Source organism: Panonychus citri, unplaced genomic scaffold (assembly GCF_014898815.1).
Source record: "Panonychus citri isolate SS breed McGregor unplaced genomic scaffold, ASM1489881v1 Contig00092, whole genome shotgun sequence".
NCBI classification, from domain to species: Eukaryota; Metazoa; Arthropoda; class Arachnida; order Trombidiformes; family Tetranychidae; genus Panonychus; species Panonychus citri.
In genome coordinates, this window is record NW_026515497.1 from 394,493 (window position 1) to 421,885 (window position 27,393).

General features: G+C 30.7%; 3 protein-coding genes across 3 annotated transcripts; 1 reads left to right on the forward strand and 2 right to left on the reverse strand.

Annotated features, from left to right (window-relative positions):
• Nucleotides 1–12: 12 nt before the first annotated feature.
• On the forward strand, nt 13–2,788 carry LOC128387659 (tetratricopeptide repeat protein 27-like). The gene is given in 3 exon segments (XM_053346902.1): nt 13–1,424; nt 1,504–1,772; nt 1,775–2,788. Coding segments are annotated over 3 exon segments (2,355 nt in total). The 5' UTR covers nt 13–144; the 3' UTR covers nt 2,581–2,788.
• On the reverse strand, nt 2,740–3,628 carry LOC128387665 (uncharacterized). The gene is made up of 3 exons (XM_053346908.1): nt 3,428–3,628; nt 3,201–3,346; nt 2,740–3,135 (listed from the first exon to the last, which is right to left on the reverse strand). The coding sequence occupies exons 1-3, from the start codon at nt 3,525–3,527 to the stop codon at nt 2,881–2,883; spliced, it is 501 nt and encodes a 166-aa protein (XP_053202883.1). The 5' UTR covers nt 3,528–3,628; the 3' UTR covers nt 2,740–2,880.
• Nucleotides 3,629–11,370: 7,742 nt separating this feature from the next.
• LOC128387552 (protein sine oculis-like) lies at nt 11,371–25,397 on the reverse strand. Its single transcript, XM_053346754.1, has 3 exons — nt 24,149–25,397; nt 20,867–21,247; nt 11,371–13,455 (listed from the first exon to the last, which is right to left on the reverse strand). The coding sequence occupies exons 1-3, from the start codon at nt 24,661–24,663 to the stop codon at nt 12,681–12,683; spliced, it is 1,671 nt and encodes a 556-aa protein (XP_053202729.1). The 5' UTR covers nt 24,664–25,397; the 3' UTR covers nt 11,371–12,680.
• Nucleotides 25,398–27,393: the final 1,996 nt, after the last annotated feature.

The following is a 27,393-nucleotide window of genomic DNA, read 5'->3' on the forward strand; positions in this document are numbered from 1 at the left end:
ACTGATTTTCCATTTAGAAAAAATGTTTTTAATTTTTTCTTTAAAATTGAAAAATTTTCCAAATTGTTTGTGGTTTAATTAATTGTTTGAATTAATTTCTCTTTTGTTTTTTTTTAAATTGTTATTCTTTTGGTTATAATAAAAATGAATTGTATCTCTGAAGAAGAGTTTGATTCACTTGACTCTGGCGAGACTATTGATGTTATCAAGGGAAAAGATGATCTTGTTGGTGAAGAGAAAATTGAAAAGCTAAAAATGGTCGCAATTCAATGTGTTCAATCATTCGTCCGGCAAAATTTTATCTGTACCAATTGTGATTATCCCTTTTTAACCAATGAATTACTTGGTGAATTGAGTAGATTATTTCCAGATCCATTGGTTGTTTTATCTCCTGTCGATGGTTATATTCCAGCATTTAAAAGGTTAAAAAATGCTTCACTTCTTTGCTATGCAATCCAGCAGATTGATCATTTTAAACCAAAATGTTCATTTAGTGATTGTATCTGGACAATTAGGATTCTCATGATTAAACAGAGTATCATCAATGAAGTATCACCAGATATACTTGAAAAGCTAAGAGAATTGGTTGGTTTCTTAGAAGATCACCTGGAAAACATGGACGATAAGAAGACAAAGATTCAATGTTACCTTTTATCAAGTCAAATTTTCATCTGGTATCATGAAGTTGAATCTGCATCTAAATTTCTTAATCAAGCAATTGAATTAAGTGACATAGAAATTGGTTTAACCGGTGAATTGGGTAGAAAGACAAAATATCAAACCGAATCAAAGTCTCAACTGAAAGTAATCATTTCACGGAAAAATCAATCAACCCAATCTGATCTCAACAGTAACGATACAACCGATGGTAACGATGATGATGATGCCGCTCTCATCATGAAATCCTGTGAACTTCCTCAAAATGTTAATCTAATGGACGATACCCTGTTAATTAAAGTAAAATATGACAACAATTCTGAATCAAATGAGATAGATCTCTCTCCAGAAGAGGAAGCAATTATCTGTGGTAAAATAAGTTACCTGATTTGTTCATGTGGATCACAGGATAATATGGTCCAGGAACAAGTCTCCGTCTATTTAGATTATCTCATTGACCATTGTAAAGTTTGGCCAGTCGCATATAAATGTCTCTATCTTCGTAGTCTATTGGAGATTGAGAAACCTCGTAAAGTTGAAAGATCTTTATCACAATTAGAGGTACTAATTAAATCGGTTAATGGTGCTTCCTGTTCTGGTCACTGTTCTTGGAAATTTAATCTTTTCTATTCCGTTCTGGTTGAACCAATTTGGAAAATTGAGAAAACTCTAGCTGATCTTTTATTTGCAATGGGTGCAATTAAAAGTGCTTTAGAAATGTACCTTGATTTTGATCTATGGGAAAATATAATCAATTGTTATCTTAGGTAAGTCGTTTTTGTGGAAAACTCAATTTTTAACTCAAATTCTGGTTAATCATTATCTTTTCTTTTTCTCTTATTCTAGACTTGATCTTCGTGATAAAGCCGAGGCTGTGGTCCGTCGTCAATTAGAACAAGGAGAAACACCTTATCTTCTGTGTATTCTTGGTGATGTTACTCTAGATAAGAATCATTATCTAAAAGCATGGGAACTCTCTGAGAATCGTAGCTTCAGGGCACAAAAATCTCTGGGAGATTGGCACTTTTCTCGTAAAGAATATGCTGAATCGGTTGGTTATTATACCCAAGCATTAGAAATCAATCCAACTATTTATGGAGCTTGGTCTCGATTGGCTTTGCCGCTCTTACAACACAAGATTATCCACTTAGTGCCAAAGCCTATCGACGAGTTGTCAACTTTGAATCGGATAATTTTGAAGCTTGGAACAATTTATCAAAGGCTTATATTAAGATGCATGATAAACCACGAGCTTTCCGAACTCTTCAGGAATCAATTAAATGTAATTACGATGAATGGAGAGTCTGGGAAAATTTACTCCTCGTTTCCATGGACATTGGTGCTTTCGATGAGGTGATTCGAGCTTGGCATCGATTACTAGACCTTAAAAATCGTTACGATGATGGTCAGTTGATTGAAATTTTGGTTAATAGTGTAATTGCTGATGTTGAAGGTGCTAATGGGGAAAAAACTTCCAAATTAATTCCTAAAGTTCAACAATTATTGGGTCGTATTGTTGTTAAATCTCCGGCATCGGCACAAACCTGGAAATCATATGGGAAATTAAACCTTTCAATTGGTGAAAATGTTGACAAAATTGTCAACTGTTTAACTAAATCACATCAAGCTTGCGTGAGAAAAGATAACTGGGAAAAGGATTCAAGTAAAATTATCGAAGTTTTAACTAATTGCGACGAATTAAGTGACTTTTATCTCACAATTTATGAGAAATGTGACAATCCAGATGAAAGGGATCGTTTTTTATCATCTTTCCGTTTATCACTTCGTAGTTTAATTGTTACAACTGAAAGAAATTGCCAATACTGGGAAACAAGTGAAAACAAAATTGCAATCGAAAAACTATTGAACCATTTAAATGAACAATCAAAAATCATTTGCTCCAAATTGGGTATTGACCCTTAACTATTGACCAACAATGACCTCCAACTAATTAAGGACCAACCTTGTGTTTACCTTTTTAAATACAAGAACTTTTCTTTTGCAATCAAAGTGCAATTTATTTAAATGTAAAATGTACCTTGTTAATTTCGTCTTAACAAGTTATGTAAATTGAAAAGAAAATCAATACAAATTGACAATATGATCAATTGTCATTTAATTTTGATTAGAATTCAATAGTTTACTTCAACTCACAAACTAGCAAATTTTGTTTTTTTTTTCGTGTCCAATTGACTTAATTGATTTACCATCAATTTCGTTAATCTATTTCCAGTATTTTTCTTGAACCATAGTCCATGGATTATCTCGCTTCTTATATGGGAACATAAAGTAACTGTTCATTTCATCATAAGTTCCAGCTGGTTGAGGCCAATTATCGGGTCGAGGTAACAATCGGCATTGTTGAGCTTGATAGATCAGTCTACTCACTAGACTATATTGTCGATTGCAAAGTTGTGTCTCCTCTTTGGACATCATTTTACCATTGGAATTAAGGAATTGACCAGTTATCAGAATATCCTAATATAAGAAAATAATGGTTATTATAAAATCAGATGATAATTGATCAGAAACAATTAACTTACAGAATAGTTTAAATTTTTCAAATTCAATCTACAAAGAGGACAAGCTTTGTTGTGATTTTCATTCACTTTGATTAGAGACTCTTTTCGATCCGATTCTATTTCAACTCCTTTGACAATTGTAGCATTTTCCGTCTCCTCAACGACCACTAATAATTGGAAATAATAACAATAACAATTAGAAGATCAATTAATTGTACAAAAGAAAATAACCAAATGAGATCACTTACATTTGCGAACATTATTCACTGAAGAAGTGGAAATACTTCTATACACCGAAAAACCTCCATGGATCGGAGATAATCTTGAGCTGATTCTGTTCAAAATCATAACTATCCAAAAGTGGAAATTTTTTAATCACAATTAACCAAACAAAATCAACAATTTAATAAATTCTCAAAAAAAACAAACACATGAGATGAAAATGTTTACAAAATCAAAGAGCAACAAACAGCTCCATCTATGGATCATTTTTACTACCAAAAAGATCAACCAAATTGTTGGATAATTTAATAAAAAGAAAATTAATCAACAATTAAAAGTAAATTTACTTCAATAGAAAAGTTTATAGTCGATGGTTCATGATAAATAATTGATTGTTTCATAATTTTTGGATTATTTTCATCATTATGGAAATGCAATTAACGCTCAATAATTGACTAACTTTAATTGTTGATTGATGATTATCAGTGTTGATAAAAGAGAGTTTAATCAAGAGAAATTGATATTAGATAAATAATTAGAATATTAATTTCGTTTCTATCGATGATCTTTAAGTCACAAAAAAAAGATCGAAGGAGGAAAATATTAAACTCGAACCTGTAATTGGTACCGAAAGTATGAAAAGTCAATCGAAGGTCAAAAAGTGACATTTGCCTCTTTCATTGAGCTTGACAAACTCAACAATTACTTTTGATTGTGAGTGTGTATGGTTACACTTATTGTGTCTTGATTATGATTATGATTAACTTATTCACTCCCATTCGGTTACAAGGGGAGTGATAAGTCAATAGTCACTTTTTTTATTCTATTTTTTGTTATTCTATTATTTTCTAGCATCGTTTTCTTTCCTGTGGTTTTTTGGATTCACTTTTGAGGCCATTTTATTGTGACATCGACCAACAAACAACAACAAATAACAAGAAACATCAACAACAACACGAACCCACAATCACCACACTCTCCTCTTGGACAATAGTAACAACGTTGTAACAATATAAATGTTCACAATTGTGATTAACAATAAAGAGACCAAACAATAAATCAACTTGAATGATAATCATATTTGATCTCATCTTCCGGTTAATAACCAACAAGAAAACTGCAAATCTTTTGATGTTTTTTTCTTACCATAGACTAATCATCATCATCATCATCTTGTTATGAAGATGATGATGATGATGATACTCGGAAATAACTTGAAATTTTCTGGTTCCTTTTTTATGATCAATTTTCATTGTTATCATTACAATTTCATCGTTATTATCACTTTTGTCACTCTTATTGTTGCTTAGCTGTTGTTGATTGTAATCATTTGTAATAACACTGCTGATGATAATTAGAACTCTGTTGATGTTAATGACGATCATCAACCAACAGTCTCACGCAATAATTTCAGATCAAAAGGAGGAGTAAAAAAAAAAGGTAACTATTGTTCAATTGGATTCGGTTCCAATCTAATGATCATCTAGGATTCAAACAAGAATCATCATCATCATCATTATCCCATTTGTCTGTTTGTTTATCATCAACAAAGTGACAATTTCCTACAGAGATGAAGATAAAGATGATGATGATGATGGAAAGTCCTTAAAGTGATAAAAAGAATAATAAAAAAACTCTTATACTATAAAACTCTATAAAAAGATGATGATGATGATGATGATGATATTTCATCTTCTTCTATAATCAATGATTGTGATAATGATCATGATCATTAAATTGTTATTATGATTAAAGATGAATGCGTTGATTGATTATTTTAAACAGCGAAAAGGATAATCAGTTTTTTTTTGCTTCGGATTAACAATCTAATCCAATTCATTTTGTGGTCTCGTTATTATTATTATTTTTCTGATCAATTCCTTATTCAATTGTATCAATATTAACGACCAACTAATAGTAAATAATATCAAATTATCAATTATTGTTATCAAATTGTTACTGTTTACTTTCTGGTTATAACAATTGAATTGATAATCAAAAAGGGAAACCTTAATAAGGCTGAAAATAAATTGTGATGACAATTATAATGATGATTATGAGGATGATGATGATGATTAGTGTTGGGGTTTGACATTGGTGCAAATCGCTTTGAGATTTAAATTGTTACTCTTGTTAATAATCATAATGATAATCATGATGATGATGATGATTAAAATCAATGAGTGTGTCTGTGTGTGCGACTCGATGTGCCAACGGGTCGAGGATATCAGGTAACTCTATTGTGTAGTAATAGTATCATTTTGTTTTGATGAGGATGAAGATGATTAGGTTTATGATAATGGAAACAATCAAATTGCTGTGACATCAACAAGAAAACACATTAACTTGATTGTTGTTGTTTCTCTTGATGCTAATAGTTGATTGACAATCAACATTTTCCAAACAAAGTCACCAACATTTAGATGATCTCATAGACGATAAGATAAAGATGCAGATGAGGACGAGGACGAGGATGAAAATGAAGATGAAGACGAGGTTGAAAAGGTAAATGAAAACCAAGGTTTAGATAAATTCAAATTTCATATCTGGTAAATCAAATCGTAAGTATGTCAAATGATGAGAATGAAGATGATAATCTTTGTGACAAAAAGTCCAGAGAGAGAGAGAGAGAGAGAATTTTTCTCTTTTTTTAGTAAGACGATGATCATCAAGGAGATTAAAATGATGATGATGATGTTTTTAAGAAAAGAGAAGAAAATAGAAAATAAAAGAAAAAGAAAAAGAATAACAAATTTTTCTCTATGTAACTTGAGCATCTCTAATCATTTTATCCTCATCATCTTCATTTTCATCTTCATCCTCATCCTTTTCAATCTCGTCATTACTGTTGCCATTTTTTTTGTCATGTCTCATACTGATGATGAGATGATGATGATTATCATCATAATACATCGTTAACCAAATGTCTTATATGATTACAATTAACTAGTTTTTTTCTCTTCTCCTTCTCAATTGTTTTACGTGAAACAAAACAAATCAAATGATGATGATGATGATAAGAGATGAGAAATTAGAAATGATAATGTTAATGATGATGAAAGAGAAGAAGCAAAAAAGAAAACGAAAATGCAAAAAGGCAATTTGATGATTATCACCTTATTCAATCTTCCACCAACATCATCATCTTCATCTTAATCTTCATCCTTAGATATCAGATACTTTTCTATAGGCATTTATTTCTGTATCATCTTCATCCATCTCATCATCATCATCACCTCCCACTCCACCTTCTATGCAATTGCCTCCTCCTTATTCACTCTCTGATTTCACTTTATCTCTGAGTGAAATCGTCATCAATTTACCTGCGAAAAGTATAATTATCAATACAAACAAGAATTGGAATTCATGAAAACCTCTTAAGAACTTATCGAATTCATTCATCTTCATTCAGTTCGAATCTCCAATTACATTAGATAATTAGCTCCATGAATTAGTATCCATCTAGTTCTGCTATTTTTTCATTACCTTTTCCAACTGAATTTTAATATTTAAGAACTGAAATGAACAACCAATCAACTAAATTTCAAATGTTATCAGAAAATTAATAACAATCATCAATCTGATAATAACAACATCAAATATGTGTATATATTAATATCTTGTTCATAAGTATCAGAATCATATAATCATTGCTACTGATTTATTAAACATGATTGTTAACCATCACAATCAACATAATCAGAATTGATTAGCTGTTATAACAGGAAAAAAAAATCAAGGTAAACAAACAAAATGTTACATTTGATTTACAATAATCAGCAATCAACAGAAAAATATGATAATCAATAGATTGATATTTAAATTGTACGTCTAATAATCAATTGATTTTGTTTACATAATCATCTATGGTGATAGTTAATCATGTTTCTGATCAACGATATTAGATAAAAATACCTGTATATATACACAATTTAAATCCTATGAATTAATCAAATGAAAAGCATGAAATGAAAACTATTTTTGATTTTAAAGTTTCTTGAAATGTTATCATTATCATGATGATATACTAATAACATTCAATCAGTAACGATGATGATGATGCTGGTTGAATAGATGGTAAATGATAAGGTAAAGATGATGAAGATGATGATAAGTAAGCAAAACAAATAGTAACTTTCAGGGCTCTTCATTTTTCACCTTGATTACAGGGTAAATATACAACACATTGTACCTTTTTTGTAGTTGTTACCATTAAGAGTATATTATATTTACCTTGTATACTTTTCATTTGTCTGTATGTGTGTTTAACTCAATGATAACCAATCATTAAGTTATCATGTAAGGTAACAAGGGTTACCTGTTATCTCAGGTAGACTCATTCACTTACCAACTCACACACTCTCTCACTTACTCACTCACTTGCTCTCTCAAAGCCAAACCTCAATAATATTCACATTCAATTGAAATACCCTTATGAGTTTACTCAGTATAAGGACCAATCCCTTTTTCCTATTACATGGTGTCAATGAAGGTGAACATGATTATCATTATGATGATGATGATGATGATAATGATGAGGATGATCAACATTGATGGTAAAAGATGAAAGCAGATGATTGTTATTCTGGTTAACAATCAATTTAAATCAATTACATTCTAAGTGTTTCTCCCATTTGATTGACAAATATGATGGCGATTCCATCACAACCTTCATTTACCTTTTACCTTGGCATCCATTTAGTTAGTAACCCTTGACCTTGACAACTAATCAATCTTGTCACCAATATTTGTTTCCAATCTTCAATTGAATCGCAAGTTTAAATCCTCACTTTCTATTGGTAAATTGTTACTCGATCACAATAATTAAGATTAACCTGATTTGGTTTTCACACTTGGATTAACTATCATAATATTTGTTTCTTTAATTGTCTCTCAAGGTTCATCAAATTTGATTGTTGAAAATTAAATTCTATCCACCTTCATCTTTCATCATTTCGTCTTCTACTTGAGTATCAATAACATTCCCAATCTCATCTAAAGTGTTAATTGTAACCCAATAGCCGAAAACCCAAAGTTACAATTAGCTGATTAATTAAACCAGTTAATCTTGTTATCATTTGATATTATTCTTAATCTGGTCAGTTATCCATAGAAAAATAATCAAAGAGATGACAGAATATCATTTGACTAAAGAATCGGATTAATCTTCAAGATTAAGAATCAAGAGAAGAAAAAAAATTTTTTCTCTTACTAATCCAACTATTAATTTCTTTAATTTTCTCATCTTATCCTCATTAATAACGGTACACTGATTGTCAACCTTAATTATGATCAATCATCAAGATTATTAATATCGTTTACTATTTAATCAATTGGAATCTTTTAAATTGTTTCCAATCAAAGGACGAGAACCAAAAGAATAGGGAAAATGCCCTCAGAATAAAAATGACGAAAACCCGACTTTTCTGACAGAACAAAATACGCTGAATTCGGAAATGTTAATAATTTTTTTTGCGACAGTCCAATTCTACACAATTACGATTTTAAGAGTTAGAAAAAGTTTTAGCCATATCTCGACAACTATGCATACAACCAAGTTGAAAATCATTTTTTATACTCAATTCTATATGATAAATATGAATATGAACTTGGTTTGTTTCGATCGATTGACTAAAGTGGACTTTACTCAGGCCACATTTACGATCTAAAATATCTCAACAATAAAAATACAACCAAGCTGAAAATCATTTTTGGTACTCAATTTAGTATGGTCTACTACAATCTGAAGTTCGTTTGTTTAGATCGATTGACTAAAGTGGACTTTTACACAGGCCACATTTACGATCGAAAATATCTCAACAATAAAAGATACAACCAAGCTGAAAATCATTTTTCTAACTAAATTCTATATGATAAATAACAATATGAACTTGGTCTGTTTCGATCGATTGACTAACATCGACTTTTTGACAGGCCATATTTACGATCTGAAATATCTCGACAACTAAGAATACAACCAAGCTGAAAATGATTTTTGGTACTCAATTTACGTTGTTCTTCAATATGTCGTCTTTAAATATTTTCGATCGATTGACTAAAGTGGACTTTTACTCAGGCCACATTTACGATCTAAAATATCTCAACAATAAAAAATACAACCAAGCTGAAAATCATTTTTGGTACTCAATTTAGTATGGTCTACTACAATCTGAAGTTCGTTTGTTTAGATCGATTGACTAAAGTGGACTTTACACAGGCCATTTACGATCGAAAATATCTCAACAATAAAAATACAACCAAGCTGAAAATCATTTTCTAACTAAATTCTATATGATAAATAACAATATGAACTTGGTCTGTTTCGATCGATTGATTAACATCGACTTTTGACAGGCCATATTTACGATCTGAAATATCTCGACAACTAAGAATACAACCAAGCTGAAAATGATTTTGGTACTCAATTTACGTTGTTCTTCAATATGTCGTCTTTAAATATTTTCGATCGATTGACTAAGTGGACTTTACAGGCCACATTTACGATCGAAAATATCTCAACAATAAAAGATACAACAAGCTGAAAATCATTTTCTAACTAAATTCTATATGATAACAATATGAACTTGGTCTGTTTCGATCGATTGACTAACATCGACTTTTGACAGGCCATATTTACGATCTGAAATATCTCGACAACTAAGAATACAACCAAGCTGAAAATGATTTTGGTACTCAATTTACGTTGTTCTTCAATATGTCGTCTTTAAATATTTTCGATCGATTGACTAAGTGGACTTTACAGGCCACATTTACGAAATTAAATTTCTCGTGAATTCAAGATCTAAACAGGCTGAAAACTATTTTCAAGAATTTTTAATGCTGAGCGATTATTTCAAGCTATTTCATACATTGCACAAAAAGGTTCTAGAGTTTGCAGACATCATGAGCTTGCAAAACATTCTGTTTGACAATTATTTCAGGCAAAATAGCTTAAAATAATCGCTCAGCATTAAAAAAGTTCTTGAAAAATAGTTTTCAGCCTGTTTAGATCTTGAATTCACGAGAAATTTAATTTCGTAAATGTGGCCTGTGTAAAAGTCCACTTTAGTCAATCGATCGAAAATATTTAAAGACGACATATTGAAGAACAACGTAAATTGAGTACCAAAAATCATTTTCAGCTTGGTTGTATTCTTAGTTGTCGAGATATTTCAGATCGTAAATATGGCCTGTCAAAAAGTCGATGTTAGTCAATCGATCGAAACAGACCAAGTTCATATTGTTATTTATCATATAGAATTTAGTTAGAAAAATGATTTTCAGCTTGGTTGTATCTTTTATTGTTGAGATATTTTCGATCGTAAATGTGACCTGTGTAAAAGTCCACTTTAGTCAATCGATCTAAACAAACGAACTTCAGATTGTAGTAGACCATACTAAATTGAGTACCAAAAATGATTTTCAGCTTGGTTGTATTTTTTATTGTTGAGACATTTAAGATCGTAAAAGTGGCCTGTCAAAAAGTCGATGTTAGTCAATCGATATTGAAAAACCAAGTTCATATTTATATTTTTCATATAAAATACAGTTTGAAAAATGATTTTTAGCTTGCGTACCGATATTATGCAATTACTACTTCACAGGAATGATTTATGCACTTTCGAGCTAAGTTCAATCACCGTCCAAAAGACAAAATCTGATAGTTTCACTGTGTTCCTCACCTATTATTACCTTATAAAAACTTCTCCGAAAAAAATTATTTTTTGAGGCCTTTTTGGTTCTCGTCCTTAATCCGAATGATAATATTAAACAGACTAACTGATTAACTTAAGACACTTGGTGATTAGTTTCAAGTTTAAATTGTTGGTAATCAAATCTCATTGATCTGACTAATTTAAAAGACAAAATAATTTACAATTTAAAGGTGAATTGAAATCTTGTTAAGCTGATTTAGTGAAAGTTAATCAATTGAGAGATAATCAAAGTAAATCAAGTGATTAAAATGTAATTTAATTCAATTGACAATTTAAATATAAGTTTGTTTGTTTGTTTATTAAGACGAACGGGATTATAAGAGGGATTAGGATTAAGGGATTAATTTTTGTCAAATGAAACACAATCAAAAGGTTTCAAATGTAATTCATTTTATATATTTAATAGGAATGATTTGATTTAATTGTTGATTAATTAATTGTTTCTTTCTTTATATATATTTACTGTTAATCAACTGATCATATTGATGACTTTTTTTTCTTGATGATGTTGTTAATTGTTGACAATCAAATGAGTTGATGATTTGTTTTTTTTTGTGTTTTCGGTGAAAATGAAATTATATCAATAATATATTACAATTTGTTTTTATTTAAATTATAATTAGTTAATTAATTTAGTTGTTGTTGTTGTTGCATTTATCCAAATTTGTTGTTGATTTAATTGTTTGTTATCATCATTTATTTAATAGAATCAGATTCTGATTGATTAAATCCAGGTAAAAGCGACAATTAAAGGAATGATAATTTTAATTAGTTAGAGATTTTCTCATTCTTGATATACTACAATTAGTAAATCATCAAAAGTTAATTGTGAATAGTTAACCATCACCATCATTATTAATCATCATTGTATTGCAATTTATTTTTTGTTGTATGATTGTTGTTGTATTAGTTTAAATTGTTTCATTAACTAATTCAAATTATATCAATATTCAATTGTGATATTATGATGGTTACAATAAATTAATTAATTAATTGCTGGTTATCTGTTAATTGCCAACCAGCAACAATCAAGATGATTAATTTCCCATCTCTCTTTACCTTGTTGTTAATCAAATTGTAACACCAACTTTTTTTTTGCTTTAATCAAAATGATTATCTATCTAATTAGAATCACAATTTAGCTCACAATTAATATAATACAATTTGGTGAAAACTAAAAAATCATCCGATGAATTAAGTTGATGATGATTAAGTTAATCAACAATTATCTTGCTTGAATTATTTGCAAATGAGACCAGAAATTGTTGAGCTATTCACACGATATCATGAACTTTTTTCCTTCGCTGTTCTTATCCTCAATTCTGATGAAATATATATCATGTAACTAATGAACTTTGATGATGAATAAATTATGATGATGATGATAAAGAGGAAGAAGATGGCTGATTCTTGTTTCCTGGTGGGTTTTTCTTGGTGGTGGCGGTGTAATTTTCATGTAAGTAGCAAAAGAGAGAGAGAGAGAAAAGTTTGATAATTGTATCAAAGTGGGATTTCAATGGCGGCGATGATGATGATGATAGTGGTGGTGGTGGTGGCGATTGGATCAACACATCGGCTCATTGAAATTGAATCGCCTCACAATTGTCATTTCATTTGGATTATAAGCCATGGCGAGTGAATCGGTTGAAAGTAAACTTGGATGATGAGCATGAGGATGATGAGGATGATGGTGATGATGATGATGAGATTGCAGGTGAAGATGATGAGGATGACTTACTGATGAGGCATGAACAGAATTTGCTCCCGCTGTTGAGACACTTGGATTCAGTGAGCTTTCAAGACCCGATAGTCCACCGCCACCACCGTTTTCACCGCCACTACCAATGCTACTTCCAACACTACTGCTGCTTCCGCCGCCACTTCCAAGGTGGGATGTTTGATTTGTGAACTTAAAACCTGGATGGTGATGATGATGATGGTGTAAATTATGATATTGATTTGCTGCTAATGAAGCAGCGGCCGCTGCTGCTGCTGCTGCGGCTGCAACCGCTGCAGCTGATCCAGATGACATTGAAGATACTGATTGATGATAACTCGCCGCTGCAGCTGCAGCTTCAACCATATCACTTGGCGTTAAACTGGATATTGATGATCCATTAGAGGTTCGAGTTTCACCTAAAAGGAGGGAAGTATTACCACCGCCGAGGTTATTGTTGTTATGACCTGAAGTTAATGATACGGATGAAGTTCGGGTTTCACTTTTAATCATCGGCGGACTATCACCAAGAGATTCATCGTCGCTCGAATGACCAGATTGCGATGAGTCGTTCAAATTTTTCAATCCAGACTTGGAACCAGAACCACCCGATTTATCATTTCTAAAGATTCAATGAACAATTAGTTTATTATTAATTACTGCAAATTTCCCATGGATCATAATCATTATTTATTCATGCTAATTGATTGTTGACTAACTCTTTATAGATTATTCATTCAGCAATTAATTGTTAGTTTACAAGGTCTAATTGTTACTCGTTCATTGTTAACCTAAACCATTTTGACTCTTGAAATATTGATCACAATCAATATATTGTTACCTTTTCTTCATTAAATATGTTTTAATGGCTCACAACAATAATCAACTTTATCCACTTTCAGTTGATACATTAGATTATAACGATTAGGTTGTAGTGATTAAGTGGTTGTTGTTCGGGAGGATTAAGATGATCCAGAAGAAGAAGATGATGAATATGAAGATGGAGAAGAAGAGACAAAGAACAAAATGTTACTTCATCGATTCTATGGAAGATGAAAAGTTTTTTTTCTTTTCTTTTCATCAAATTTGCTCTTATAACTTTTTTCTTCTTATTCTGATTCTTATCATCATCATCATTTTCATCTTCTTCTTCTTTTTCTTTTTCTTTTTCTTCCTCTTCATTGCTTCATCATCTATCGACCCAAAAGGTAACTCGATACTTTTCATCTTCGTTCCTCTCTTTCTTTCTCTCTCCCTCCCACCCTCTTTCTCTTTCTCTCTCTTGCATCTCATTCTCATTCCAATTTCAATTCATTGGTATTAGATTACCTTTCGTACTCAATATAAGCTTTTGCTTGGATGATGAGAAAACACATTTACCTTGATAACCCACTCCCAGGGTCTCTCTTCATCTCTTCATCTCTTCATCTCTTCATCTCTTCATTCCTCCATCTTCATCTTCATCTCCATCTCTTCATCTTTTCCTCTTCAAAGCAACTTCCTTTTCTCTCTGGTCACGGAAAAGGCTTTTTGTTAACTTTCTTGTTTTCGCCTTTGTTGTTGCTCATTTACTGTTGATTTGCCTTCTCTCTTTCTCTTTCTCTCTTTCTTTCTCTCTTACCTTTATCATCACAATCATCATCATCATCATCGACTCTCAATCTCTCTAACAAGGTAATCTTTACCACAGAAAAACTGATTTTACAAAATAATATTTTCCTTTTTCTTTTTCTTTTTCATGTCTATTGTTCATCTTCTAATGTAACAAAACATCAACAATGCTTTTTATTACTGATCATCTTGTTCAATCATTATCATCTCTCTCTCTCTCTCTCTCTCTCTCTCTCTCTCTTCTCTCTCTCTCTCTTTCTATTATACCCTTATTATCATCATAATCTTGTATCATTAATACAAAAGGTAAAGTAACAATGAGATGAATGAACAACAGACCAAAAATTAACTGTAACTTTCATATGAAAAGTTCATTGATAAAAATCTCACCTTGTCATAGATATTACATCAATTGTATCACAATGATCATTGAGTAGTAAAAATTAAGACACAAATAAAACTAATCATCAACAACAATCTTGTCAAGTATCAACTCAATTCAAAACCAAATAACAACCAATCATTTGGACAACTAAAAAATCATTTGAATTAATTGTTATCAAACATTTGATTATCTAATTAACTGATTACACAACATGTTACATATCAGAATCGATACAATTGTGGCATTTACTCAGTTAAAAAGGAAAAAAATGTTGAGCTAATGGATTAGATTGAAAATGACTTAATCTTTGACTAGAATTCTAAAGGATTAAAATGCTCCTTTGAGTCCAAAAGATCCTTTTATCTTTCTATCGTATCTTTGCTATCGTTTTCTTCCTCTTCCTCTTCCTCTTCTTCTTCTTCTTCTTCTTCGTTCATCTTAAATTTCTTCCAATTCATTGAAATTTCTCTCTCATCTTATCATGATGATAATCAATGTTCTCATCTAATAGAAAGTAAAATCATGTGAGTTTTAAGAGATTGGGATGAGTTAAAGTCTAAAACGGTTGCAATCAACTCGATGTGTTACAAAACGCTTTGGGTAAAAGGTCACAATCATTTGTGTGAAATGTGATCTTCATCATCCTCATCTCTCTCTCTCTTTCTCTCTCTCTTATCTTTTTCATCTTCTTCTGTCTTTATTCATACTTTCATATCTGTCCATCTCATCTTCATCTTCATCTCTTTCTCTCTCTCAGTGTCTCTTCTTTGATTGTGTATTTTTAGGGCTACTTTTGTTTCGCTTATGTCAACAAACTTTTATTCCAGTTGGATGAAGATCAGAAGCTTACGCATCTATTAGTTACATATCCGTTGGTGAGAATACACAAGTCACCTTCTAACCCACCCCACTTTCTCCATCTTCCTCTCCTTCTCTCTCTCATTCTCACTCTCTCCTTTTTGAAAGAGAATATGAAAAAAAAGATGAATGTTTGATATCGCAAAGAATTAAATGTGTTGTTGATTAAGATTAACAACAACAACAACGATAACAGATTAACGAACATGACCAATAAAGAGAAAGAGAGACAAAGTTTTAATCTTAATCTTATCGATACCAACGAGAATATAAACTCAATACTATCATAGAGATAAATCTTGTTACCATTACATGAAACTAACAATTAACGATAATCAAACTGACACAAATTGTAATTGTTAAAATTTTCCAAAGGTGTGGTCAATAAAAGGTCATATCATATGATAAATTATCAGGTGATATCAGTGGGAGTCGATAATCATTGCAATCACATTATTGATATTACACTTGATATAATAATATCCACTCAAGTTGGATATTTATCTAACTATTTTTATGAATTATTTAAAATTGGAAAATGAAGAAAACAAAAACGCAAAGTAAACAATTTAACCTTAATTTAAGTTAATCAACAACGATAATGATACAGGTAAACCCTCAATTTGTTACAAGGTATATATAAGAGTTGCAGCCATTTGATTATATGTTTGCTTGTAGAAGGAAAAAAAATACTAACTTTTTGTTTTCTATTCAAAGTTTACCTGTGATAATAATAGTGATTATCGGCAAATTATCTTATTTTTAATTCAGTTAAATCAGTTAATTGATTGTTATCATCACTACTGAATACACAAACCACACATATACCCAAACCACTAATCATTTGATAGCCACTGATTGATTGACATGATTTATTAATTGTTGTTAACAAGGAGTAAAAATTTTCATATTTGATTTTCAAATAACAAATATGATTAATATTATTATCGAGAAAAATTTTTTCATCCCAACAAACAAATTGCAATACAAATCAAATTAATCATTGATAATTATAGTGAAATGAGTTGATTAATTTCCACCGATAATGATAATGATTAATTAAACTCGTAACGAAAGAAAAAGAGAAAGAAAAAAAGTTCTAATCAGTTCGAATTTGAAATCGTATGAGTTTCATCATGTTCATCACTTCATTTGATTGTTGTTATTAGAAATATAGAGTTACATTGTTATCCTATAAAATGATTATGATGATGATCAAAATGATGATAAGCTGATGATGAGGATGATGAGGATGATGAGGATGATGATGATAGGCAGGATCTCTTGATGCTCCTCCTTAAACATTGTGAGTATTTTTTTACCTTTGAACAATTTGATCAACATTAATATTTGATGATTGGTGTTTGATTTGATGATTACTTTAATTTTACCAACAATCAATTGCAATCAACACTAAATTACAAACTATTAACCAATCAACAATCAATGGATGAAATTGTTAACCACAATGGAGTAAATCTTATGAAACAATTATAAGATTCAGAGAAAAGAAAAACTTTTTAAAACTTTTTTTTTGTTTTTCTCTATTCGAATCATTTAAGTTTCAGTTATGAAAATTATTTTCTTGTTTTCTTTTCATCATAAAAACTGAATATCTAAAAACTTAGTTAATATTATCATAATTATCATCAAGTAATTAGTGATGATAAACCTTGCAGAACCATTGACATGTAACCTTGGAGAAATTGGGAAAAGGTTACAACAATTTACAAGAAGAATTAAAATTAATTATAATCACATTACACAGAGAATGAAGAAAATGTTGATTAATTAAACATAAAGTCAACTGGATAAATCTAATGGTCCATTGATTAAATTCAATGATGATCATTAATCATTAATAGTGAATCTTAATCATTGGATAATCTATGAGAAAGCAATCAGATAATTGATAATTATGCATGATATTCAATTGGAAGCAATTGTAATCATCGATATTGAGAGAGAAAAATTGCCAATCGAATATCGAAAATAACGAACATAAGATGATGAAGATGATAAGGATGAAGATATGGATGCTAGAGAGAGAGAGAGAAGATTGAAAAATAGATCGGATGAAGTTACAAGTAACCGGATATTCATGAATAAAATGGTTTTCACTTCCTAAACTACAGGTCTCTCTATCTTCATCCTCATCATCTTCAAGTTTCAGGCTTAAATTAGACCACAAAATTGAGGGCCAACTTGATCCTCATCTTGATCCTTATCTCCATCATCTCCCTCTCTGTCTATTGCAACCTTTAAAGTCCCCATAGAGATTAAAATGTAATTTTTATCCTTGCGTTTGGTGATCACACCATTAGACAAAATTTGCATTCAAATCTCATCCCAAGCGGGACAATCTCAATTCAATCAATATAATTTTTCATCTTCATCTTCATCTTTCATCAACATCATATCCTAATCAACAACAACAACAACAACGACATATTAACAAGCCAAACATCAAGATCAACCTAATTGATAGCAACACACACACACACATTGACACAAACAGTTTGACAATGTTAATAATAATAATGATGATGATGATGATGATGATAAACTGATTTATTAACATAGGAAGTAACCAACCGTTCATATGCTACTTATCATCATTATCAACATACACCCTCAAAATTAACCTACTAAAAGATTATCATTATCATCATTTCATCACTTAAACAAAAGAGTTGTCATCAAAATCTATGGATCATCTTAATCAAAGACTATCATCTAAATCGTTTGATAAAATTGGAGCCAAAAAAAATACACACAAAGACAATTGAAAATCTCACAAGGAAACAATTAAGATGATCAAATGATTATAATCAATTGAAAGACAAACAAAAAAGTTGTCACTATTTTGCTAATACAATTTATCATCAACGTGACAATAAAATCCTTGATGGTGAAATTAAAAATAAACTTTTGCCCCTTTTTCTTATGATTAAGAGATTGAGGGAAAAATTTACCATGGGAAGTTCATTTATATTTATCATCATGGTGATGATGAGATTGATGATAAAAATAATGAAAATGAAACCAAGATTGTTAATCAGATATCGACATCACAAGTTGTATCCTCTCCTCGAGTTGAAACAGTTTAGCTGATTGTTGGTTGATTGTTATTTTGCCAACAACAATCAACCAGAAAGAAACGTTTACAATTTTGTTTCTCATCAAATCAACAAACAGAACGAGAGAGAGAGAGAGAGAGAGAGAGAGAGAGAGAGAGAGAGAGAGAGAGAGATCATCATCATTTCTTCATTCTCAGTGTTCTCATTTGCAAGAATTATAATCAAACTACAGAAACAGCAATCAAACTTGAAGGTGAAACTTAATACCATCAACAACATACAGAAAAACCCACCGTGCAGAAAAACAAGAAACCAAAATCCATCAGAATTGTAATAAAACAATTTTTGCAATGTTGGTAAAAATTAAATGGCAACGATTGCAATTGCTGGCAATTTATTAATTCATTTACGATGCACAAACACACAACTATTGCATATTAAAAAAAGCAGCAAAAAACAACAACAACAACATCAACAACCATTAATCAACTAGTAACTGAATTAATTTGCTGTTAATGTAATTTACTTGAAAGTTGTACTTATATTCATTATCTAATCATAATTAACTCTCATGTTTTAAATGTCTATGGAACCGCTTAGGTTAACAATACAGTAATCGTAATCAAATTAACCTTGAACTTTGATTGTTGAACAAAATTTTGTAAAAAAAAAAAGTTTCTCGAATTGATTAACATTGTTTTCAAGGTTTTGATTGCGTTAATTTCTAGTGATTAACTTTTCTTTTTCTATCCACTAATTAACTTTAGTTGTTAGTTAATTTAGTTTATTATTGATTATTTAGCTAGTTGATTGGACAACAAACAGATGAAACTTTAATTGCAATTCAAATCATAACAAATATACAAATAAATTGTTGGAAAAAAAAGTTTTTCTCAAAAGTGTAACAAGAAACCTCGTTAATCAGGGAGAGAGGAGGCAGAAAGAGAGAGAGAGAGTGAGTGAGACCTGGTTTTGTTATTGATGGTGGAGTAAATTTGTAATTAATTGCAATCATAATACTAATTGCAATCAATTGGAAATATAATTTAGTTTCTTTTTTTTGGAGAAAAAGAACCAAAAATTACAGAGGAAGAAAAAAAATTAGCTTCTTCTTCCCAAAAATCGTTATACTGATTGTCCAATTCAAGAGGAGAAAACGTCTGCAAACCTTTGGCTATTTACTGGCATTTCCTTTGCAGTGATTTTTCATTGCCTTTGGGGCCTTTGCATTCCCACCGTGGAGATACAATTTACACACTCGATCACAGATACACTCTGTATATACTCTCATATATGTGTGTGTGTCTCTGTAACCACAGAAATCGGTTTGTTATTACATATAAATATTATATCTTAGTCTCTCTCAATAGAGGAGGAGGTTGGGAGTAGCACGTTTTTTGTTTTATCTCTCGGTTTATGATATCATAGACTCGGAGTTCATGAACACCGAGGGCAATAAGATTGCAAGAAAAACTGGAAAAGTGAGAAAAGAGAGAGAGAGAGAGACCGATGATGATGAAGACTAATGAAGAAAATATAATCAACAATCAACAACAATAAAACACTTTGTTAACCTAATTTTGTTGTTCGAAAAAGTTTTTCTCTCTTTTTCTCATCTTCATCCTCTCCTATTTTGTTTCTCCATCTTAAATTTCAATCTCTAAATGGCTTTTAATTGACATTCCACCAGCATTGGAATATCCTAACGTTGAAGGAAATGAACAAATTAGAAGAAACGAAAATTTTCAAATTTTCCGCCTCTTTTAAATTCTAATCGAGGCCATGTGATGATAATCTTAATATATCTCTCTCTCTCTCTCTCTCTGAAAATTTCTCGGTGAAAACAGAGCTGAACTGTTAAACTGTTATAATCCACTTGATCCTCTCATCAATTAGATTTTCACTCGCCAAAAGAGATTAGGATGATGAAAAGCGAGGAAAACAAGTTGAAAATTGAATCAGAAAACATAAACCAAATAAAATACTAATTCTCCACTTTTCCATTTCCTAATCAACTATTTCAACGGAATTTAGCATGATAATCGTGATTATGATTGATAAATAATTAATCGTGAATGTAGCAAGAGAAATAAACTTACCCATCCTTTGATCCTGCAGCTCGATCTCTTTGCCTCCTATTCTTAAACCAATTGCTAACTTGAGTTGTCGTTAATCCGGTCGCTTCTGAAAGCTCCTTCTTATCCCTTGGCGAGGGATAAGGATTAATATTATACGATTCTCTTAAAATATTTCTCGATTTCTCTTTGAAACAATAAGATGTCTCCTCTCCATCCCAAATGGTTCGAGGTAGCGGATATTTCCTGCGAATACGATATTTACCAACAGCACCTAAAGGTTTATCTCGAACTCTTTCCGCTTCCTTATAATGAGCCTTTAACCAAAGATTCTGTAACTTTGGATGAGAAGATGGACTAAAATGGTGACTTTCCAAAATTCGATATAACTCTTTGAAATTTTCTCTGCGAAAAAAAAAATGAAAAAGAGAAAATAGAAAATGCAATTAATCTCTCCAAAGGATTAGAAAAAGTTTCAAAATTTTAATTATCCCACTTTTCGGATTAAATTGATTAGATGATGTTTATCATCATTGATGATTGATTGTTTGCAAACAAAGTTAATTGTGAAAACAGATTCTTAAAATTATCCTTATGATTAGAATTAATTTTTTGCTTCTCTTTTCAAACAAAACAGAGATCAAGTTAATCTCCATCATCATGATGATCATTTAAATCACTTGGTAAGCAATTGAATCTACAGGAAGGAAATGATTTGTTTACACACATTTACAAACCATAGGAATAATTTTACCCCATTGTAAGTCTATTGGGTGAGACTCATTAAGTGTGATGATGATGATGATGATGATGAGATGGAGGTGGATGATGAGGATGATGAAAAAGTAAGAAATAAGGATGAGGATAAACCTAAAAACTTGTCACCGGATCTACTGTTACTGTTTCCTCACTAATACTTGTATTTATGTTTTTAAAATGTAATGTAATGTGTTGAGATGAAAATAAAGATGAAGATGATAATGATAATGATGATGAAGAGTCTTAACCTTAAGATGAGTAAAATGATGATGATGATGATGATGAGAATTCATGTTGAGATGTAAAATTTAGAGCTAAAAATAAAACTCAATGTGAAACATTGGGTTGGTGTTTTTGTTTCGGTGTAAAAGTTGAACAGTTTCAAAGTTAATGGTTAACAATTTCAAGATTTGATTCATGGGTGAGCTTAATCCCTAACTGAGAGAGTTAACTGTTAATCTGGATTTGGGTTCTCTCTCAATATTTCCTGAAAAGATGAGGATCAAAGATGATGGAGATTTTTTCTCTTCCAGTAATCTTGTTAATATTACCATTGATTAGCTTACAAAATTCATATAATTCCCGCAAATTGATGTGATATTTTTTTTTTGATTATTTGGTTTACATTAGACAACAACAATCAACATGATCTTCACGATTATCTTTGATTATGATAACCAAATATTACAATCAGTTTAATTGTAAACATGATCACGCTAATGGTTGTTATTGATTATGTATCTTTCTGCCTTTTAGTTGAAACAATGTGATCAATTGAAATGAATGATTACTTGATGGTGATGATTAAGTTTCTTTTCAATTTATCTCACTATCATCATTAAGATTTCTCTTCATCCTATTCATCATCATCATCATCATCATCTTCATTCATCATTATTGTTTACCTGAATCACTTGGCTCATTTCTTATCGTTATCATGATTAGTCAAATCTATTGTATTTTCTGTAATTCATTTAATCATGATAACAGTTTTTTTTTGGGTTGATTGTTATCAATGAAAACTGATTGTTTAGCTACTTTATTTTTCAAGGGTAACACAATTGATTGCTTATCGTTTATCTGTATCAGTTGATAATGAGATGCGGTGATTCAATTGTTATGAATGATGAATTGGAACTCCAATCGATTAGTTGAAGAAAAACAAGAAAAGAGAAAAAAAACTTTTTCTTGCCGATTTTTATTTAATCGAATATTGAGAAAGAGAGAGAATTGAAATTCGAAATTAGTAGTTACCATATATATGAAGCGCTATTCCATGAGCATAACAATCAATTAGGAAAATGAAATGAATTAATAATTAACCGGCAACATTAATAAATCATCATTACATTTACCTGGAAAGTTGATTACTATTAGTAGGATATTAACTTGTAATCTAATAAGCATCTTAATGAATGTAAACAATTTAACTTTCCCGATCTAATATTTAATATTAACGAGTAGCCTGTCGTCACATCATCATCATCATCATCAAGAAAACACCAACAACAACCTATCTTAATTATTGAATATGTCAAAAAATATCTTGGCCCATTTACTTTATTTGTTGTTTCTACCTCATCTTCATCCTTAAATTGTTATCATCTATCAGAATTGCCTCCAGGCTAAAATTTACTCTCTCTCTCTCTCTTGTTTTACCTATCATCATCCTCTCAATCAAACGCAATATCAACACGAAACTTTGTCATCGGCAAAGAAAAAATGATCTGTCACTTATTATCGACATAAGAATCAGACTCAAAAATGAAATGTAATATGATGATCATCATGATTTTCATCTTCATCCTCATTATTATCACTCTTTTTCATCTTGTGTGTGTGTCTAAGGGTCTTGGTGATGACAGAGGAAAAATATTATGATTAAAAAAAAAAGAGATCCTTGAAAATTATTATTATCACTAATTACAATCAAACATTTATCGCAACAATCATCAAATTATTATGTACTATTTTGGCATCCATCTTAATCATAAGTCCAGATAATTAATCATTATCGTCCTTGTGACCACATCCAAGTATAACCATCTTCATCATCTTCATCTTCATCTTCATCTTCATTTGCTGTAGTAAATAAAAAAACTCAATCTAAAAGATTGATTCAAATTCATAAATGAATATCTTTAAGGTGAAACCTCATCTTATCAATCAAAAATTTCATCCAGGTATTATTAATGTGCTAATAGAAAGGGTCATAGGTTATTAAATGGGTGCCAAGGTAAAAGGTAAATGAAGGTTGTGATGGAGTTGTAATCATATTTGTCAATCAAACATTTAGAATGTAATTGATTTGAATTGGTTGTTAACCAAAGTAACAATCATCTTGTTCATCATCACCTTTACCATGACACCAAGTAATAGGAAAAAGGGATCGGTCATCATACAAAAAACAAACTCATGAGGGTATTTCAGGAATGAATATCATCAAAGTGTCTCAATCTTTACCTGAGTTTACAGGTAAATTATGTGTAACCCTTGTTATCTTAGGTGATGATAACTTAATGAGCGAAAGGTAAAATCATCTCTTACCTATGGAAAGCAACGATTGCTTTGGACTTAAGAACGGATTCATTTTTTTGTAAGGGTTCACATGGAGGAAGTGACCAGAGGAAACGGGCTAATCGCTCGATATTTCCGGATTGTTGGAGTACCTCACAGACACAGGCAACTTGTTCCGGGGTGAAAGAGGGATACATTGGGGTGGAAGAGGAGGAAATATCCTTAGAAGAAGATGAAATAACACTTGATGATGATGATGAATTTAATACACTTTTAGGAATTGGAGATAAAATTGAACAAGATGATGAAGATGAAGATGAGGATGATGAAGATGATGAGGATGAACGAGATGTAGATGATCCTGATAAAATGAAAGGTCTATTCTTTGTTGTTTCCAATGTTGATAATGAATTTGGATTAAGATTTGGATAAAATGATTTATAATTAAATGGATCAATTTGATTAGATAAAATTACTCCACCATTGGCAGTCATAGAGACCAATTGATTAACCAATAAAGCATCCGAAATGTGTCCCATAATCATAATACATTAAATTGTCCATTAAATTGATTGGAACAATTAAATTTCTCATTGGTCTTAAACATTAGATTATTTAATTGGTTGAAAATGATACACAAAATTAATAATATTCAATTGATTGATTCACCAATTAGGTTGTTCAATTTGATGAAATTACACTTTACACATGAAAAATAAATTGTAATTGATAAACTAATCAAGTTAATCAATCAACAAAAAAATTTTCCCCAATTGATTAACGGTTCCAATAGTTAATTATACAGATCACAGAGAAATAAATTAACCACTAATTAATAATTGAGGGTCAGTAGCAAGAAAAATTAACACAGGAACAGATTAAATGTATTTATAAGATGAACCGATGAAATTGAATGAATTGTAATTACTATTTTAGTTGTAAGTGTTAATGATGATGAAGATGATGATGTTGCTGTTGTTGTGGTGATGATGATGATGAAGTATAAGCAGCAGCTGATGATGAGGATGCTGATGAAAATTCAATAGAGATTCACAAATGAATAGTAAAAAAAAAGGGCTACTGAAAATGAGGCGAAGATGAGGAAAAAAAGAAAACGTGGTTTTAAGTAACAAGAGATTCACTCACCGACTCACTATTTGATTAAGATTTTGCCTTCAGGGCAGCAAAAAGATTCTGACAATCTGCTCACTCATTATCATCTTCATCATCTATCTCTTTCTTTTTTCTTTCTCTTTTTGCAACAAAGCCAAAAAAAATAACATCCACAAAGAGAGAGACACTCACGCAGTGACGATAAATATTGTTAGTCTTTCTCCCTCGCGCAGATTTTCATAAGTTACTTTGAAAGAGAGAGAGAAGATGATGATGATGAAAGAGAAGATGAGAAGGGGGGTAAAAAAAGAAAGAGCAAGATTACCTGAGAAAGAGAGGGAAACTCCACCTTCTTTTGAATCATATTAACCTCCCATTGGTGAATCAACTTACCTTTTATCAAGAGATGAACATTGTTATCGGGGCGGTGCCGAAGTTTCTTATTGGTTAACAATTTATTTCTCTTTCTTTTCTTTCATTCATTCATTTGATTTTCATTTATCATCATCATCTTTTTTTATCTTCCTCTTTCTTCATCTCTCTCTCTCTCTCTCTCTCTCTCTCTCTCTCTCTCTCTTTTCATTACTCCAAAGTATCTTCAATATTATTACTTATCAACCTATTTCAATACAATAGCTCATCGCCTCATCATTTTCATCTGAAATCTTTATCATCCTCTTATCTTCATCTTTACTCATCATCATCTCAAATTGCCACACACTGATTCTTATTCATATATATATTATAAATATCACTCTCTTTTTTTCTGGTTACAATTCATAATAATACAACAGTTATCATCTTTTCCTTTTCCGTTTTTTATTCTCATTTCCTCATCATCTTCATCATCAATTGTTATACAATTCATCATTTCCATTTCCGCTTTTCTTGTTACATAGGCAAGTGTTTATATATCATTTGCTTTAACCATCCACCCACATCATTATCATCATCATCATGACAGATTAACCATTAATTCAAATGATAAAAAAAAGTGTTACTATTGTAATAATAATTGAATGGGAAAAAATGTTGTAATCAATTTTATCTTCATCAGATGATGATGATAATCATCATCATCATCATCATCATCTCTTATAGATTCAAAACTGAAAATTCAACAGAATTGAAAGTAAACATTAATAATAATAAATTCATTAAATTTCAGTTCATCAGATTAATTTTCCCAGATACTTAACCATGATAAGGATAAAGATACATTTGTATGATTCCTGTTAAACCAATTAAATAAGTAATCATATTAATTATAATCAATAAATGTAACTTAATTGGTTAACCCAAAAAATAACAAAACAAATCAAATCAAATGAATGGTAATCAATGAATCTAAATCCTTTTGGCAAGTGAAAGGGAAACAAAAAGTTGAACATCATTCAGAGATTAGGATAATGATTAAGATGAAAGATTAACTTTTCATGGATCAATGAGAAATTAAAGTAAATATACTTTAACGTTATTTAGTTACCAACGAAGCAATTTAAGCAACAATTATAATTACTGGAAGATGATGATAAAGATGAGGATGCTAAAGAGATGAACAAAAAAAAGATGAACTAACATTGAACATCACCAATGTATTAGATGATAATGTTAACAATGTATACACATTGATGATGATTTTCATTGGGACTGTAAGTGTTTACAGTAGCAGTGAAAATTGAAACCATTAAATTGGTCATTGATTGTTGTGATTATCGTAAGCAATTAACTATTGGTTGGTTAGTTTAAGTTTTTCAATAATATTAAGGGATAAAGTTTATGTTAATGTTGGTCACTATTGATGATTTACCTAAATAAATATACATTAAATTGATTGATTTAATTTTGCTTTTATTACAATGAAAATGAGTGAGTGTGTATGTGTGTATTTAACTGAATCAATATTAAACGCAGTGTAAATTTAGTTTACTATTGAAAAGGAATCAACAATTTATCGTAAAAAAAAATTGTCCAAGTGTTTCCTTTTCATCATCGTCCCCGCATCATTTTCAAAGTGACCCTTTCAACTGGTCAAAATATGGAGACTGGTCAATGCTAATTGGATCCTCTTTAGATTGATTTTTATCATTTGGTTATCACAAATGCTTTGGTATTGGTAAATTTTTTGCTCTTCCTTTTGATGTTAAGTGATAATAAGACAT

Excerpts from the sequence above, each read along its gene's own strand:
- LOC128387665 (XM_053346908.1), bottom strand. The coding sequence starts at position 3,527 with ATGATTTTGAACAGAATCAGCTCAAGATTATCTCCGATCCATGGAGGT. Across the intron at positions 3,347-3,427 it reads AGTGAATAATGTTCGCAAAT|TGGTCGTTGAGGAGACGGAA; the intron begins GTAAGTGATCTC and ends TCCAATTATTAG. Across the intron at positions 3,136-3,200 it reads TGAAAAATTTAAACTATTCT|GATATTCTGATAACTGGTCA; the intron begins GTAAGTTAATTG and ends TTCTTATATTAG.
- LOC128387552 (XM_053346754.1), bottom strand. The coding sequence starts at position 24,663 with ATGATTATGGGACACATTTCGGATGCTTTATTGGTTAATCAATTGGTC. Across the intron at positions 21,248-24,148 it reads GCAATCGTTGCTTTCCATAG|AGAAAATTTCAAAGAGTTAT; the intron begins GTAAGAGATGAT and ends TTTTTTTCGCAG. Across the intron at positions 13,456-20,866 it reads GCTGCAGGATCAAAGGATGG|AAATGATAAATCGGGTGGTT; the intron begins GTAAGTTTATTT and ends TTGAATCTTTAG.